This window comes from Rhincodon typus, chromosome 7 (genome assembly GCF_021869965.1).
Source record: "Rhincodon typus isolate 14 chromosome 7, sRhiTyp1.1, whole genome shotgun sequence".
In the NCBI taxonomy this organism is placed as follows: Eukaryota; Metazoa; Chordata; class Chondrichthyes; order Orectolobiformes; family Rhincodontidae; genus Rhincodon; species Rhincodon typus.
This window is the reverse complement of record NC_063338.1, coordinates 77,895,276-77,913,416: the sequence shown is the minus strand read 5'-3', so window position 1 is coordinate 77,913,416 and position 18,141 is coordinate 77,895,276. Positions and strand designations below refer to the sequence as shown.

Here is an 18,141-nt window from a genome sequence, read left to right as displayed (position 1 = left end):
GCAACCGCAGGAAGTGCTACACCTGCCCCTACACCTCCCCCCTCACCTCCATCCCAGGCCCCAAGAAGACTTTCCACATCAAGCAGATGTTCACCTGCACATTTGCTAATGTGGTATACTGTATCCGCTGTTCCTGTTGTGGCCTCCTCTACATCGGGGAAACCAAGCGGAGGCTTGCGGACCGCTTTGTGGAACACCTATGCTCAGTTTGCAACAAACAACTGCACCTCCCAGTCGCCAACCATTTCAACTCTCCCTCCCACTCCTTGGACGACATGTCCATCCTGGGCCTCCTGCAGCGCCACAACGATGCCACCCGAAGGTTTCAGGAACAGCATCTCATATTTCGCTTGGGAACCCTGCAGCCCAATGGTATCAAGGTGGACTTCACAAGCTTCAAAATCTCCCCTCCCCCGACCTCATCCCAAAGCCAGCCCAACTCGCACCCGCCTCCTTAACCTGTCCTCCCACCTATCCACTCCTCCCACCTCAAGCCCCACCCCCATCTCCTACCTACTTGCATCATCCTGCCTCATGGACCTGTCCGTCCTCCCTGGACCAACCTATCCCCTCCCTAACTCCCCACCCACACTCCCCTTTACTGGCTCCAACCCTGCCTTCTTGACCTGTCTGTCTCCTCTCCACCTATCTTCTCCTTTATCCATCTTCTATCTGCCTCCCCCATTTCCGAAGAAGGGTCTAGATCCGAAACGTCAGCTTTCCTGCTCCTCTGACGCCACTTGGCCTGCTGTGTTCATCCAGCTCTACACCTTGTTATCTCAGATTCTCCAGTGTCAGCAGTTCCTACTATCTCTGCAGAAACTCAGCAGGTCTGGCAGCTTACATTATACTAATATTTCTACCGTAAGTTTGTTGCAGTGTTTCAGTGAAGCTCAACACAAGATGAAGGGACAGCACGTGACTTTCTACTTAGGCACAGTTGTCACAGCCTTCAGGACTCAACAATTTCCAGCAAGATCATGAATACTGCTTCCATTTTCATTGTGTTTTGTTTGCATGTGCTTGCTCTCTGCAGAGCTGATCTACTTTTTGCTATGAACACCGAACATCAACAATTTGCTTATAAATTTCTTCTACTACAATTAGCACTTCCTTTGCCTTTTGCCCTTAGACTTAATCACAGAACATTGAATGTGTGACATTTAAAAAAAAAATCCTACTCCAGTCGCTCTTGTTGCCCAAATTTAAACTGCAAATCTTGCAATTTTATGCTCTGGATACATGAGATTGACACAACCCAAACTCAGTTTAGGGAGGCCACTACGTTCAGAGAAACACCAAAGCCTGTCCTGAAATAAGGATTCATTGGTGAAAGGTATATATGCTAATGCTTCCAATGAAACTACAACTGCTGTATAAAGCGTTATTGTTTCATCTATGTCTAAGTTTAACTGAATGAATATGGAACTTACAGAATTATATAGTCGAACAGCATAGAAACAGACTCTTTGATCCAACATGTCCATGCTGGCCCGATATCATAAGTTAATCTAGTCCCATTTACCAGCATTTGGTCCATAGCTCTCCAAACCCTTCCTATTCATATACTAATCTAGATACCTTTTAAATGTTGTAATTGTGCCAGCCTTCACCACTTCCTCTGGCAGTTCATTCCATACACACACCACCGTGTGTGAGATTAAAAAAATTGTCCCATAGGTCCCTTTTATGTCTTTCCCCTCTGAAATAACTGCACACAGGCTGTCTCCCGTCACCAAGCCACCCTTTATTTACTCATGCACAGCTGGCTCAGAGTCAGTCCTCAACTGAGGAGGTTGTAATTTCCTGTTATATTGGTCAGCCAAGGCTTTCCTGATTGAGATTGGCCCAAGTTAACAATTAAGGACCTCGTAATTAATGAGGTCAATCAGGTTCCAATCACTACACTCCTCCCACTAATTCTAGGGATGTAGGCCTAGTCTTTCACTAGTAACTTTTCTTGCGACACTTTTGCCCCAAGTCCGGATCCTCCGAAACTGACTCAGAGGCAGGTGCCATATACTGGATTGTGGCCCATCTCTTGCATTCAGTATGTCTTGGAAGAGTCTCCTTCTCCTATTCCAGGGGCAATGGTATCAAGACTGCATTTCAGGCTGAGGTTTCCTCAACACTAGACCGAGGGGGAGCACCTGCGGTTTCTGCCAGTCCTTCGGGCTGTTTTGAGGGGCCAGGTATGTTTTGCTCCTGCCCTGTTTGCAAGGTAACGGCTTTCAGGTGATCCAAGTGTTTGTTCTGGACTGTATAACCTACCCAAAGTAACAGGACCTGACCTCGCATCAACCTTGTCTCATACCCATACGAGCCATTTCTATGGCTCTGGCACAAAACTTCATCCTCTGGATTTAATTGTTTCACACGCTTTGTGGCAGCATTTGGCCAGCATTGGCATTCCTGCTGCCATTGCACGTTCCTCCCCCCAACCCCCAGGTCTCAAAATACCAGGTTTAACCTGGTGTGGAGTCTTCTGCCCATCAGCGACTCTGCTGGAGATATTCCTAATTGTAGCATGCGGGGTAGTCCTATAATCAAACAAGACCTGGGACAGTTCGGTCTCAATTGATGCTGTACGCTGCTTCTTAAGCCTGTCTTCAACGTTTGGACTGCTCTTTCCACTAGATCTTTAGACGATGGATAGTATGGAGCTGTCCTTACCTGCCAAATACCATTGCACTTTAGGAAATATTTGAATCCCCTGTTGGTAAATGACATCGCATTGTCCGTGAACAATGCTTCTGGGAATCAGTGTATCACGAACGATGCTCGCGGCTTCTCAATCATCATTCCTGAGTTTGCTGAACAAACGTTATGCATGTTCAACTACTTTGTTTCGATGTCCACAATGACCAGGAACATTGAGGCCATGAAAGGACCAGCATAGTTGACATGCAACCGATTTCAGAGTTTACACAAATGTGGGGATGCTTCTGGTGGCAACTTTTGTCCTTGCTGGCACTCGAGGCACTGCCTCACCAAAGCTATTACATCAGCATTCAGACCTGGCCAACTCGGCATAGCTTCTTGCTAGCATCTTCATCTTGGAAACCCCTGGATGACCCTGGTGGAATTCGGCAAATAGCTGGTGGCAACCTTTACTTGGGACAATCACCCTTGCTCCCCACAGTAATATGCCATCCTCCAAGACAATCTGGTCTTACCGGATTCAAAAATGTTTCAGTCCTGGTCGTGATGGCCTTCTGTTTACCCCATCACTACCAGTGGTTTCAGTTTCACTAGCATAGGATCTTTTTGCATCTACAGTCTGATATTGGTCCCGGTGACTGGAAGGGTGTCCGCAAAGTTCAAAACAGACTCTTCCAGGGGAGGTATCACCGATGGAGTATCTGCCAGTGGGAGACGGTCAAGGCATCCTCATTAGCCACTTGGCTTCCAGGACGGTGTTCTAACTGGTACTTGTATGCACTGAGAATAAGGGCCCAATGCTCAATTCTACTGGAAACTATGGGCTAATTCCTTCACTAGTCCCAGCAGGGGTTTGTGATCTGTTTCTATGACAAATTCCCATCCATAAAGGTACTGGTGAAACGTCCTCACACCAACGATGACCGCTAAACTTTCCTCCTCTATCTGGGCATACTTACGTTTGGTATCAGTCTAAGTCCAGGAAGCATATGCTATTGGGCATTTCTCTATGTTGAGCCACCCAGTGAGCCAACACTTCCCCAATACCCTACGGGGAGGCATCGCATGTCAGCACTACTTCTCACTTTGGATCGTAGTGGGCCAACACATTAGATGATGATAGCTGCTTTTTCACCTTCCTAAAGGCTGCTTCTTGGCTTCATGACCATTTCCAATTTTTTTAATAGCAAGTGTAAGAGTGACAAGATGGAGGCCAGGTTACATACGAATTTTCTGTAATAGTTCACTACTCAAGAAAGGACCCGAGCTTCGGTACAGATTTATTGCCCTCACTTCCTCATCCAATGGGTGTAACGCGGTGTTATCGACTCTGTAACCCAAGTAGGTCACTTGGGATGCCTGGAACACACATTTTCCCTGTCTAAGGCCTACGCCCGGCTGGGAGAAATGCTTAAGCACTATGTCCAAGTTCTCCAAGTACTCTTAATTGGTTTTTCCTGTTATTAGTACATCATCCAGATAAATGGCAACTTGGGGTAGCCATTGTAAAATGTTCTCCATGGTCTACTGGAAAAGCGCGCAGGCTGATGACACCCCAAGTGTCAGTCTTGTATATTGATATGGATTATACCCTTATGGATATTAATTGTAGAATACTTCTGGGACTCCTCATTCATTTGCAATTGCAGGTAGTTGTGGCTCATGTCCAGCTTTGTAAAGGACAGCCCCCCTGTCAACTTTGTGTACGAGTCATCTATGCGAGGGATCCTGTATTCATCCAGCTGCGAGAAGTGGCTTACTATTTGCTTGAAATCCCCACAAAGGCAAACTAAGCCATCAAGCTTCACAATCGGTATCACCAGTGCTGTCCATTCAACAAATTGAACTCGTTCGATGACTCCTTCGCCCTCCAGCCTCCTGATTTCCGCCTCTACTTTTGCCCGCAAGGCAAATAGCAGGCCAGGCCTCGCAAAATCTCGGAATTGTGTCCTGGTCAACGTATAAAGTGGCTGTGACCCCGACAGTCCCACGTCCTTCTTGAAAAACTCCTGGGTATTTCACTAGGACTTCAATGAGACAGACGTTTTCCAATCGAAAATTAAGGTGAATTTTTCTCAACTAATTCCGCCCCAGTAAGTTTGGGCCCAAGCATTTCAAACCATCAGTGGTAATTGCAGTGACTGTTTCTCATAGCAGACCAGAACCAAAGCCATACCCTTAATTTGCAATGACGCCCCAGTGTACGTTCTCAGTCTGGTTGAGGTCTTGCGTAAACTTACAGGTTGGAGATCTGAATGAATCTTGCTAAAGACAGATCCTGAGACCACGAATACAGCTGCACAAGTTCGACCTCCACAGGAACTGGGTGACCAATTAACCAAACATTAATTTTAATTAGCTCCAATTTGGGTGTCACTAAGTGATTTAATTGTTCCAACCCACCAACCCACATGTAGGCAAACTTTCCAGGGCGTGCATTCTCCTGGGTACTGGCCTTTGAGTTTTCCTACTCGTCAGGCCTTGTAGGACTCCTTTGCTGACTCAAGTCTGCATACTGGCAGTAATTACAATGGCTTGCTGGCCCACACCCCGAAGAACCTTTTCACCACATGGCCAAGGCGTGGTTTTGCTGTGAAGTTCTGCTGTGGGTTGGCTTTGGGTCCCTCTGCTCAGGACATTCCCTGCGTGAGGCTCTGCGATTGCCTATACTCATGTGGTGTTCCCCAAACTCAGAATGTCCACTTCTGTTGGGATGCCCTGAAGTTCTCATGCCCCACTTGCCGCATTTTCTGATGACAAGGCCAGCTGCAGTGTCTCTTTGACGTCCAGTCTGTCTTCAGCTAGTAGGCGCTTCTGCTTTGTTATGTCATTAAATTCACATACCAAATGGTTTCTCAAAATCTCATTCAGGGTTAACCCAAGATCACATACCTCTGCCAGTCCTCGTAACCCATCAAAAATCCTGAAACAGATTCCCCTGGTTCTCTAACAATGTCTCAGGATTAGAGAAGGTTTGGGGTCATAAATTTCTTAACAAACTCCATTAACTCTTGGAAGGTTTTAGTGTCTGGTCTTCTGCAAAAGTTAGGCCCCTTATAACCAAAAATGTGGCAGGTTCACATGCAGTCAGAAGGACTGATCGTTGCTTTTCATCTGTCCCAACGTAATTTGCCTGGAAAAAATATCGTATTCTTTCAACAGTTTTTGACAGCAGACTGCAAACATGGAAATCTTACTTTCATGGTTCCTGTCATGAAGTCACCATTGAAAGCCTTCCCTTTTCTTTTTGCACCATTGCCACCCCATATATTTTCTACTTTATTCTTCCTAATGTCAAAATTTCCCATTCTATGTGCATTTTGCAAAACATTGCTGACATTTAGGGCCATGTTTTTCAGGAGTGAAGTTGGGAAATGTTTCTACATGCAAAACATGGTAGAAGTTTGCAACTCCTTTGCAAATGGCAGCTGATGTAACTTTGTGATTGATACATTTATACGAGCCAAGTCTGTTGAGGAATATGGAGCAAAAGCAGTTAGATCAACCATAGTGCTGAATGATGTGAACAGATTTCAGATTAAATGCCCAACTCTTATTCCTATGTCCTTTGCTTATTTCTCTTTGCAATCCACCCTTCACCCCAGGCTTCTCAGACATAAAAACAGGTCTTCAAATTTGAGACTGAAGTAGATCAAAGCAGAAAGGCAAAACATTAGTTTGATCAGTTATACACAATGGTCTGACTCGAAAGTAACAGGTGTGGCTGAAGTAGTTTGCACTTTTGGCAAAATGGATTCAATAATGTTGAATTGTAAATCTGTGGTGAACTACACAAGCTTTGCAAAGAATTCTGCAGAAAATTTATGGAACATCAGCAGAAAAACAGCGCAACAATAACTTGCATTTATATTTTGCCTTTAACATTGAATAAATGCCCCATGGGGCTTTACAAGATGTAATAAATGTCAAGCAACATTTCCACTGGAAACAAAAACAGAAATTGCTGGAAAAGCTCAGCAGGTCAGGCAGTATCTGTGGAGAGAAATCAGAGTTAACGTTTCAGGTCAAATGACCCTTTCTCAAAACACTTGTGATTTTGTAAACTTCTGTCAGAGCTCCCCTTAGCTTTCTTCCCAGGGAGAACAATTTCAATCTACTTTCATAATTGAAATTTCTCATCCCTAGAACCATTTTTCATAAATGTCTTCTGCACCTTCTTCAATCCGTTCACATCCTTAAAAGAAAATGAGGTCTTCTGTATCCACATGTTCATAGAATTACTGAACATGAAAAACACTAATGCTGTCTCTAACGTGACTAACGAAAATGAAATTACTGAGAAATTCTGTGAAAACTATAATGCACAAAGTTGTTGTTCCTTTGATCCACAACCAAGTTACGAAGTTTTGTGTTAATTAAAGATCTGAAGATAAGAGTGTTGGATATGAAAAATATCTAAATGTTCTGTCACTTAAATTACTAGCATTTTGCAGAAAAAACATTAAGACCATAAGTCACATGACACTACGTTATAGTCCAACAGGTTTATTCGAAATCAAATTAATTTGATTTCTAACTTTGTCCACCCCATCCAACAATGGAATCTCCACGTCATTAAGGCCATAAGTTCTCGGAGCAGAATTAGGCCATTTGGCTCATCAAATGTATTCCACCATTCAATCATGGCCGATGCTTCTCAACTCCATTTTCCTGCTTAACCTTTGATCACCTTACTAATTAAGAACTTATTTACTGGTCTTCAATTCACTGAATGATATGGCCTCCATGCTCTGTGACAATGAGTTCAATAGATTCACCACCCTCTGGCTGAAGAAATCCCTCATCTCAATTCTAAAGGATCATCTCAAATTTAATCAACAGCAATAGTTAAAAAAAAATTACATTTCATAGATCATGGAATCCCTACATTGTCCACACTGACCCTCAGAGCATCCCACCCAGACATCCCCGTAATCTTCACATCCCTGAACACTATGGGCAATTTAGCATGGCCAATCCACCTAGCCTGCCCATCTTTGGATTGTGGGAGGAAACCGGAGCACCTGGAGGAAACCCATGCAGACACGGGGAGAATGTGCAAACTCCAGACAGACAGTTCCCCAAGGGTGGAATCGAACCCAGGTCCCTGGCGCTGTGAGGCAGCAGTATTAACCACTGAGCCACCATGCTGCATTGTTACGGCCTTTACCACATTTACCTTAATCCTACAGTGATCAGCCAAGCCAGCCAGAATATCAAGTAAAACAACGTAAACAGAAAATTTCTGGAAATGCATGTTTGTAACAGTCCACAGATAATGATACTTCAACTAGTTACTGTGAAACAGAGGAGTCCATTTTCAGCATTTTGTGTTTTGCATTAGGTTGCACTTCATTATTTTTGATTTTATTCTCATGCTTAAGCCATAATGACGTGTATTTCTCTTCAAAATTGAAAGAGCGTATATTATTCATAAAGAAATTGAAGTAGCTGTCTACTTTTCCCCAAATTAAGAATGGGGAAATGAGCTGACTTGACATTTTCCATTCTCTTAGTTATTAAAATATAGATATTAGATGTGCATATATTGCACATCCCCATTTGTGTTGAGGAGGTTCATCTGGTTCGAAAACCGAAAGAACTGTGGATGCTGTAAATCAGGAACAAAAACGGAAGTTGCTGAAAAAGCTCAACAGGTCTGGCAGCATCTATAAAGAAAATAATCAGAATTAACGTTTTAGGTCCAGTGAGACTTCCTCAGAACTGACAGTAGCTGGCAAAACGTCCGTTTATATGCAGAAATATGCAGGAGGGGGATGGGGTAGGGAGTAAACGACAGCATAAAGGATAGAGCCCAAAGAGAGAGAAGAACAGTTGGGTAGACAAAGGAGTTGATAACGATCTGGCTAGCAAGGTGAATAGCTGTTAATGGGGACTGTTTGAGACAAACACTAGGTAGTGTGTAATCGCAAGCTACGTGATAACAAGGCCTGGTGTGTGGGGTAGGGGGCTAGGACATTAGAGTTTAGGCCCTAAAGTTATTGAACTCGATATAGAGTCCGGAAGGCTGCAGGTTCCCTAAGCGGAAAATTAGGTGCTGTTCTTCCAACTTGCATTGAGCTTTGTTGGAACGCTGCAGCAAGCCAGTGACAGAGATGTTGGCCAGGGAACAGGGTGGTGCATTTAAGTGGCAGGCAACGAGAAGTTCAGGGTTAGTAGGAACTGCAGATGCTGGAGAATCCGAGACAACAAGGTGCAGGGCTGGATGACCACAGCAGGCCAAGCAGCATCATAAGAGCAGAAAGGCTGACGTTTCGGGCCTAGACTCTTCATCAGAAAAGGGGGAGGGGAAGGGAGTTCTGAAATAAATAGGGGGAGAGTGGGAGGCGGATAGAAGATGGATAGAGGAGAGGATAGGTGGAGAGGAAACAAACAGGTCGAAGAGACGGGGATGGAGCCAGTAAAGGTGAGTGTAGGTGGGGAGTTAGGGAGGGGATAGGTCAGTCCAGGGAGGACGGACAGGTCAAGGGGGCGGGATGAGGTTAGTCGGTAGGCAATGGGGGTGCAGCTTGAGGTGGGAGGAGGGGATAGGTGGGAGGAAGAACAGGTTAGGGAGGCAGGGATGAGCTGGACTGGTTTTGGGATGTGGTAGGGGGAGAGGAGATTTTGAAGCTTGTGAAATCCACATTGATACCATTGGGCTGCAGGGTTCCCAAGTGGAATATGAGTTGCTGTTCCTGCAACCTTCGGGTGTTGCCAGCAGAACATAGATGTTCTGCGAAGCAGTCACACAGTCTGCGCTTCCTTTCCCCAACGTAGAGGAGACCACATTGCGTCCTAGCCCCCTACCCCATACATCAGGCCTTGTTTTCACATAACCTGCCATTACACACTACTTATTGTTAGTCATTAACAGCTATTCACCCTCCCAGTCAGATCGTTATAAACTCCTTTGTCTACCCAACTGCTCTTCTCTCTCTTTGGGCTCTATCCTTTATCCTGTTGTTTACTCCTTACCCCATCTCCCTCCCTATTTTCTGCATATAAACCGACATTTTCCCACCTACCATCAGTTCTGAGGAAGGGTCGTGGGCCCAAAACGTAAACGCTGATATGAACCCAGGTTCATATAGCAACTGTTAGTGCCCTTCAGGGGGCAAGGACATTAAGAATCAATCATGTAGTGTAGATAAGAGTGAGCAAGTGCACATTTACTGCTTTCATGATGGTTTACCTCAAGTTGTAGCACAGATATCACAAAATCAAAATGGGGTGACAGCCCAGGGACATAAGCATTACTCTCCTGGAAATTCAGAACAAAAATGCTGTGAGACTTGAAAAGACTAAAGTGTTGGGGTTCAAAACAATGTGTAAGGTTTAGCCACACATGTTGCTGGGAATGAAGAGTTTTAGTTATAAGGAGAGGCCAGAAAGACAGAGACTTTTGAAGTTGGAGTGTAGGAGGTTGAGGGGTGACCTTATAGAGGTTTATAAAATCCCAAATCATGAGGGACACACATAAGGTGAATGGCAGGTGTCTTTTTCCTAGGGTGGAGGATTTAAAGACAAGGGGGCATATTTTTAAGGTGAGAGGAGAAAGATTTTAGAAAGACATGAGGGGGCAGCTTTTTATTTGTTTACACAGTGTGGTTCATGCGTGCAATAAACTTCTAGAGGAAGTGGTGGATGCGGGTACAATTACAAGGTTTAAAAGACAATCTGATAAGTAAACAAATAAAAAATGTTTGGAGGGATGTGGACCAAGTATAGGCAGGTGGGACTTGTTTAGTTTGGGATTATGGTCGACATGGACTGGTTGGACCAAAGAGTCATACAACACGAAAATAGACCCTATGACGGAACGATAACAATGGGATAAAATAATACCGGATACCACCAAGGCAGGCATGATTTTCCATACTTAATTCAAACTGTGACAATTCCAGTCCAGAAGTGGTCATTAGCTCTTCACATGACCTGCTATTACGAAAGGTTATTTTGCCCTTGGTTTTTTCGAAGCGAGGTTGTAAAGGCAGAGGTGACAAAGTCTAGGGAGTAACAGTTTAACAATGGAAGGGGAGTGACCAGTTCTCCCAGGTTCAGGATTTTTCTAGTTTTTTTTAAGCTGTAGCAGTCGCAAGATGTTTTGGGTACCAGAGGGTTGCAAGCTTCAGTAAATGATTCCTAACTGACTTTCTCTGAAATCTCTCTGGATGTTGTTCCCTCCTACCTGTAAGGATGTGTATTTAAATTTACCTTTTTGCCCAAGGGTGTGTTTATGGGATGTTACTACATTGGTACAGTTAATTAATTAGGTTACTCTATCAAGTATTCGGTTAAGTTTTCCAATAGCTGTTATTCTAAATTCCACTTTCTTCTGTTCGTGTTTTAGCTGTAGTGTTTAACTAAGTTGTGCTTTGCTTAAAGCCAAGTGGTTTGACCAGTTGCATCATGTCTGGAACAACCACTTCACATCTACCTTTAAAATAAGAAAATGTTAGGGTCTAGGCTGCCTTAAAATATTTTGAGGGTGTCTGGCCTGGTCCATGACACGATCTCTATGGATCCAAGTTGCAGGCTTACTGCAGCATGTTTTTGGAGAAGCTTGGTGTGGAAGCTTTGTTGCTTGAATTAGATGCAAATCATTTGGTCTGATACAGAATATTTTACACAGGTCAGGAATCCTTCATCTGAAAATCTTGGGACCAACCATCTGTCAGATAAATAACGTTTTCTGCTTTCAGACACTTTTAAGTTCATTTGGGCCCTTTTGGGGGGGGTGCGGCAGTGGGTTGAGGAGAGAATTGTTTGACCTGAACAGACCTGTTCACTTTTTGGTCCGTTTGGGCCAGGTGAAGTTTCTTTTCGTTAAGGGTTCAAAGTCAATGTCTATCAGTCTGATCGAGACTACATTCGAAAAGACCTTCAGTTTTTAGGTCTTTTTGGTTTACAGACATATGATTAAAGGATACCCTACCTGCAGTTGCAGGCTCTTGCAAGTCATATTTATGACAGAAGAAATCTTATTTGGTAGAATTAAAACTGATTAGTTTGGCTGTAGACAACATAATTTTATGCAGACTTCAAAACATTGCTCTCTCACAGGCAAAGGTACAGGGCATTCACCAGGTTCACAAACTGAGGCATCTTATCTTGGGTGAAACATTGCAAACAACTTCCTTAGCCAAGGCCCCCTGTTTCCAAATGCTGCAGGGACATACAAGGGAAAAAGGAAGTACTTCTAAATAACAAACAAAATTAACATCCATAATGTAAGTTAGACAGCAAATGAATATCCAACTGTACTACATCGATGTATTTCAAGCATTAATGGTACTAGACATGTTTAATAAAGACTTTAACAAAACCCCTCTATTCTCCCCTCTATTCTTTTTCTGTGCCCTATTTGACATCAATTTCAACCATTCCACCTTGCTCTTTCTTTGTCAGACATTCTTCTATTTATTTCATAATCCTTCAATCTGAATGGTTAACAGGGTATACAGGGTATTCATCCTGTTCATTTAGGTCCTCGATACCCTGTTTCCCCTGCAGAAATGTTTTAGCTCACAATTTTAGCAATTTACAGCACAAAGTACCTTGACGTTATATAGGCAAGTCAATGTATTATTATGACAGTTACCATTAGACTGACTCCTACAGAACACTAAAGACATTTGTACTTTTACAATTTGAATTCTCTAAGGTTCAAAACAAAGACAAAACAGCAAACATGACATCAATTATGTTGCACAAAACCTCATGTCAATTAAGGCAGTCTATAAAATGCAGACATGCTTTTCTTGGGGAAAAAAAACTTGATATTTACATAGTTCTCACTTATCTTCCTTCAAATAGAATTAGCCAGATATCGGAATATAAATTTAGTGATGTTTGTGGAAGTAGTCAAAACCTTAATAAATGGAGTCACTCAATATCGCTTCCTATATACCTGCACATTGATACATTTCCAAAATTAAACAACTCTCGAATTGGGTAAAATTTACAGTGCACAAATGTTGATTGCCTTTTTTAAAGAAGAAAAATAAAATACGATTTCAAGCACCAATTATTCGCAAAATTCAAAAAACTTACCAAGAAGGCTGGCTCCCAGCAAAGGGAGGTGTGGTAGCAAAGAGTTGTTCAGTTTTGTAGGTCCTGTTGAATGCCCAGCAGCTGAGATGGGCAGCAGCGATTCTGCCATTGACATAACTGCTGTCCCACCAAGAGTTGAGACGGCAAGTGCTGCTACTGATGATGATGTGGTGGTTGTGGTAGTTGCCTGGGATGAGGTTGCTATGGAAACCTCAGAATGGTTAGCAGCATGGTCTGAAGGAGAGTGCAAAACACTTCTCAACAGATGGGGATTCAGGGCCATCAGTCCTGGAGCTGCTGTGACAGCTGGAAGGAGGAGAGGGTTTGAAGTAGTGTCATTTGGAGGGCTTGTTAGAGGGTTTGTCAAAAGGGTTTCTGTTCTGTTACTAACTAATTGATTGCTATGCAAATGATCTGGCAGGGGCTGGATCTGTGTCACTGAAGGTGAAGGGTGGTTTTGCTGCTGTAATAAATCTGGGAGAGTTAAATTAAAAGATGTCAGTGGGAGCATAGTAGCTTGTGCCTGGTTTTGAAACAAGGTAGCCAAAAGTTGAACAGGTTGCAGAGTCTGTCCAGCCATATCACCAGGGAGCAAAGTCAAAGCTGAATTTAAAGTTGGGTTCAGAATTCCCAAAGGGTTAACAGAGACTTCTCCTTTGCCATCTCCAGATGTAGGTAACATGTTCAGCATATTTTGGTTCAGGAGCTGTTGTTGGCTCATTGCTAAGGGGATGGACAGAGATCCAAGGAGATTTGGGTTCAAAGGGTGGGTTAGATTGCTACTTGTAGGGACAGCCTGTCCAAATTGAAAAGCTTGGTCCTGACCAATGAAGGGAAGAGTGCTCCCCACGGGAATCTGACTATGCATTGCATTTCCAGCTGCTGTTGTAACTATAACTCCATCTTGCAGAACGGATGTTGTCTTGGTAATGGCAAGTTGGTTGGTGCCAGCAATGGCCATGGATGCTGGCTGGCCAGAACTACCTGAAACCCACACAGACAGGTTAAAGATGAGTAAAATATTCTCAACTTACGATGTTAGCATTCACAGTGAATGTAGGTCATATATCTATCTTTATATTAACAATTCAGCACAGGAACTTACAACACAAAAGAGACCAACTACTAGAAAGCTTCAAAAGCCAATTTAATTAACCAGTTGAGATATAATCCAGGTGTTCAAAATACTACAAAAGTGAGCGGTTTAATAATGGTCAGGTTTTTAGTTCAATCATTATCAGTTGGATATATGAATCAAAACCAAAATATTTCAACTTAAAAGAAAATCCCCAAATCTAATTAAAATACTGGCTATTATATTGGAAAACAAGAATTTAAAGGTTAAGGTTTTTCTAACAATTGCATGGGGCAGAAAGGCACATTCTTTTACTTGTTTTTCCTTATAATAATGGATAGTTTATTCTGAGTGAAAAGCTGTTTCATCAAACGCTTAAACAAGTCACAGGAACAGAAATCTCAATACAAATCAAAATGTTTAATTAAAAACTGAAAACTGAACTTTCCATTTGTAATTATCGAAGTTAAAAGTAAATTTCTCAACACATTAGAACCTTTTCTGTAAAAGCATTATACATGTACCAGGATAATAGTAATCTGAAAATTTAATTTTGCAGCCTGTTTTACTGGCTGAAATTTGTAGTAGTACTTCACATTGGTTTAATTTGACCATTTCCTTTCTATAATCCCAGGCAAGCAGCTTAATTTTTTTTTAATTTTAGTTATAGCTATGCTTTTCTTTCCTTTCACATCCTTATATTTACTGCTTTTTCATTGCAGCAATGAGAGGTAGGCCTTTTTAGGTAGAATATTTCTGTACGTCAGTGTTGCTATTTATCATTTAATGCGAAGGTCTGATGAGAGATAAAATAGGGCCTCCTGCTGCTCTTTTCCTGCCCCATTTGCAATTGAGCATGCAGCCATGATGAAGTAATTTTCAGTCCTGGACAAGTAAAAGGATTATTCAATAGAAAGCAATAACTAATTTATAATCTAGGATTGGTGACCACAGAGAGACTGAAAAAAGGAAAAATGCCAGGCATAAAATTTCGATAGAAGTTTAAAATGAAGAATTTAATGTAACTGGTCAAAACTTCAGCTGGCATTTGAAATTTGGAATAAAGAGCATAATATTGATATTACTGCAAATATTGGTTGTTGCTCACCGAGCTGGCTTGTTCTCATTCAGATGTTTCATCTCCGTATTAGGTGACATCATCAGTGGAGCCTCCGATGAAGCGATGTTATTCTACTCCGCTTGGAATTTATACCGTCCGGTCCATTATAGTGAGTAGTGTCATTCCCGGTATTGATCTGAATGGGTTTGTAAATGGAGTCCAATTCTATATGTTTGTTGATTGCATTACGGGTGGAGAACCATACCTCTAGGAATTCCCGTGCATGTCTATGTTTGGCTTCGGCTACTATGGTTACCCTGTCCAGGTAAACTGATGGCTTTCATTGTCTGAGTGTACGGATATTAGGGAGAGTTTATCATGCCGTTTAGCTGCTAGCTGATGTTCGTGTATTCTGATGGCTATTTTCCTTCCTGTCTGTCCGACGTAATGCTTGTGGCAGTTGTTGCATGGTCTTTTGTAAACCATGTTGGTTCTTCATGTTGTGGGAATGGGGTCTTTAATCCTTGTGAGTGTTTGTTGTAGAGTGGCTGTGGGCTTGTGGCCACCATGATTCCTGGTTATCTTAGGAGTCTTGTTAACAGTTCTGATATGTTCTTGATGTATGGCAGTGGGTTAGGGCGTACTGTGTCCTCCTGTTGTTGATAGAAGGCTCCACTAATGATGTCACCTAGCACGGTGGTGAAACGTCTGAATGAGAACAAGCCAGCTCACCGAGCAAGTCGACAACCTCACCTACAACCCGAGCTAAGATTGTTGCCAAAACTTTGAACGGCAAACTTTGTTTAATTGGCACAGGATTTGGAATTTCAAATAATTATGAATCTGCCTGACTGAAAGCTCATCTTTAAATGTTTTGGATTAACTTTAAATCAAAAATTTCCAATACATATGTATATGCTTCAGTTCGTTTATGACACAATTAACCTTTTTTGAATAAACAGTAGTTGCTGAAAACAGCAACATGTTGTCAAAGCTTTCAGTCTTGGATGAAACGTGAACGTACCAATGAGGAGAAGGAAGCTATTCAGCCCTTATAACCTCTTCATCTTCCAAGAGGAGCATGGTTGATCTGATTATTCCACACTATCAACTATCACTGACAACCTTTCACTCTCGTTTTTCAAGAATCTATTTACTTGCCTTAATATTATTCAAGGACATTCTTCCTCAAAAGATGGAAGTAGAGTTCCAAAGATTCTTGATCATCAGAGCACTTCTTATCTCTGTCTTAAATGGGTGACACATTATTTACAAACAATGACACCTAATCCTAGATGCTCCCAGAAGTGGGCACATCCATCCCATGTAAAGATGCCTCAGATCTTATATGTTTGAATCACAGTGTCTTGTACACTTTTAAACTCCAGTAGATACATACCAAGTCTGTCCAACCTTTCTTCATAAGGAAACCTGGCCACTCTTGGTATTGGCTTTTAAACCTTTTCTGAAATGCGTCCAAAGCATTTACATTTTTCAATACTATGGACAGCACTCCAAATGTTGTCTCACTAATGCCCTGTATAAGCGAAGCATAACCTTCCTAATTTAGGTACTCAAATCACCTCAAAATAAATGATAACATTCTACAAAAAAAAAGTCAAAACAACTGCAAATGCCGGAAATCAGAAGCAAAAACAAAAAACCCCCAAAACTTGCTGGAAAATCTCAGGTTTGGCAGTGGAGAGACATCAGAGTCAACATTTCGGGTCCAGTGACCCTTCTTCTCTCTGCAGATGTTGCCGAACGATAACATTCTATTAGTTTTACTAATCACTTGCTGTACCTGCAAATTCATGTTTTGCATTTCACGCACTCAAACAGATTAAAACTCTGCAACATCGCACCGTTTAGATATGCTTCCTTTTTATCTCTCCTGCCCAATGGTACAATTTCACGTTATCTCATTATGTACTTTGATTTGCTAGATCTTTGTTCACTCATTTAACCTGTCTAGGTCCTCTTGTAGCCTCCTTACACCTTGCTTTCCTAATTAACTGTGTTTCATCAGCAAATTTAGCAACTGTACTTTTGGTCAATTCATCCAACTGTCAAATGCCAAGCTTTAAACAATGAAACAATTTACAAAACAAAAGAAAGGGCTAATGATTGGCTTGCAAGTCCATTCTAGTAAACTACAGGCTCCCCATGCTTGTTGGTAATTGAAAAATGTGCATGTCTTGGATATACTCTGCCTGGCTGCAGAAAACAGGTCTCTTCAGATAAAAATTGCAGTTTTGATCTCATCAGAGGAAGGATGTTCACGCTGTATCTTTATACGGAGCTTCACCAGATTGATTCTTGAGATGGCAGGACTGATGTCTGAAGAGAGGTTGAAGTGGTTAGGATTACACTCATTCAGAACAATGAAGGCGGACTCTCATCGAAACCTATAGAATTCTAACAGGAACGCAGGAATGAAGAATGTTCCCAATGACAGGAGAGTCCAAAACTAGGTTTTAGTCTAAGGATACAGCGTAAACCATTTCAGACTGAGATGAGGAGAAAGTTTTTCACTCAGACAGTCTCAAGCCTATTTGAGCATGGGGTGGAGTACTTTAAATATAAGTAAGGAAATGTTTGCACATACCTGCAGATTCAAATATACATATTGGAAATAGGCACATGTTAGGACGATAGGACTAATTCAGTCAAAAAGTTGTTTCACAGGAAAACTGACAAAAGTGAGACAATGCTGGACTTTGAGAAGATCCTATGGCTACTCCATCTACTTGGGCATAACATAACATCATTGAAATGGAACTTATCTATATGCATAACTAAGTTTGTAAGTTCAATTAATACAGATTCATAAAATGGTGACCCCTTTAAGTTTCTGCTAGAGAAATGAGCAACTGTTGTCCATTTTATTGAATGGCATGCTTGCAAACAGGCCTGCAATATTCAATGAGCACACAGACAAGGTGCTGCTTTCGATAGGTAGGTCACATGTAGTTTGAGCATAGGAAAAGGGATCCCTTCCCATTGGGATGTATCCTATCATATATGTTGCAAAATAGCTTGGTACTCATGCACAAATTAAACAAACATTTTTGCAGCCTGCTTTCAAGCAAGGCTGTGCAATCACACTCAGTGGCAGATCTAATAGATGTGAATTTGGGATCTCTCAAAAGAATACAGTGAATTTTGTCAACATAAATCGCATTTGCTTAGCAAGATTCCTCTAGCGCCTTTGCCAAGTACAAATATTAAACGCTTGGTTCGGCCTTGACACCTTGCAACTTCAATTCAGTGTCAGTGTGATGCCAGG

General features: G+C 42.1%; 1 protein-coding gene across 5 annotated transcripts in view; it reads right to left on the bottom strand.

The window, feature by feature from the left end:
- The window catches only part of mbd6 (methyl-CpG binding domain protein 6), a 192,972-nt gene that overhangs the window by 53,375 nt on the left and 121,456 nt on the right, over window positions 1–18,141 (bottom strand). For 4 of the 5 annotated variants that reach the window (XR_007262541.1, XM_048599562.1, XM_048599564.1 and 1 more), the window contains one exon: window positions 12,718–13,701. The exons of the other annotated variant lie outside the window; for it this stretch is intronic. Coding sequence is in view for 3 of the 4 variants with exons in the window: in XM_048599562.1 (XP_048455519.1) it covers window positions 12,718–13,701 (984 nt within the window). In the remaining variant the exon portion in view is untranslated. The remainder of the gene's footprint in view (window positions 1–12,717; window positions 13,702–18,141) is intronic. 5 annotated transcript variants of the gene reach the window in all.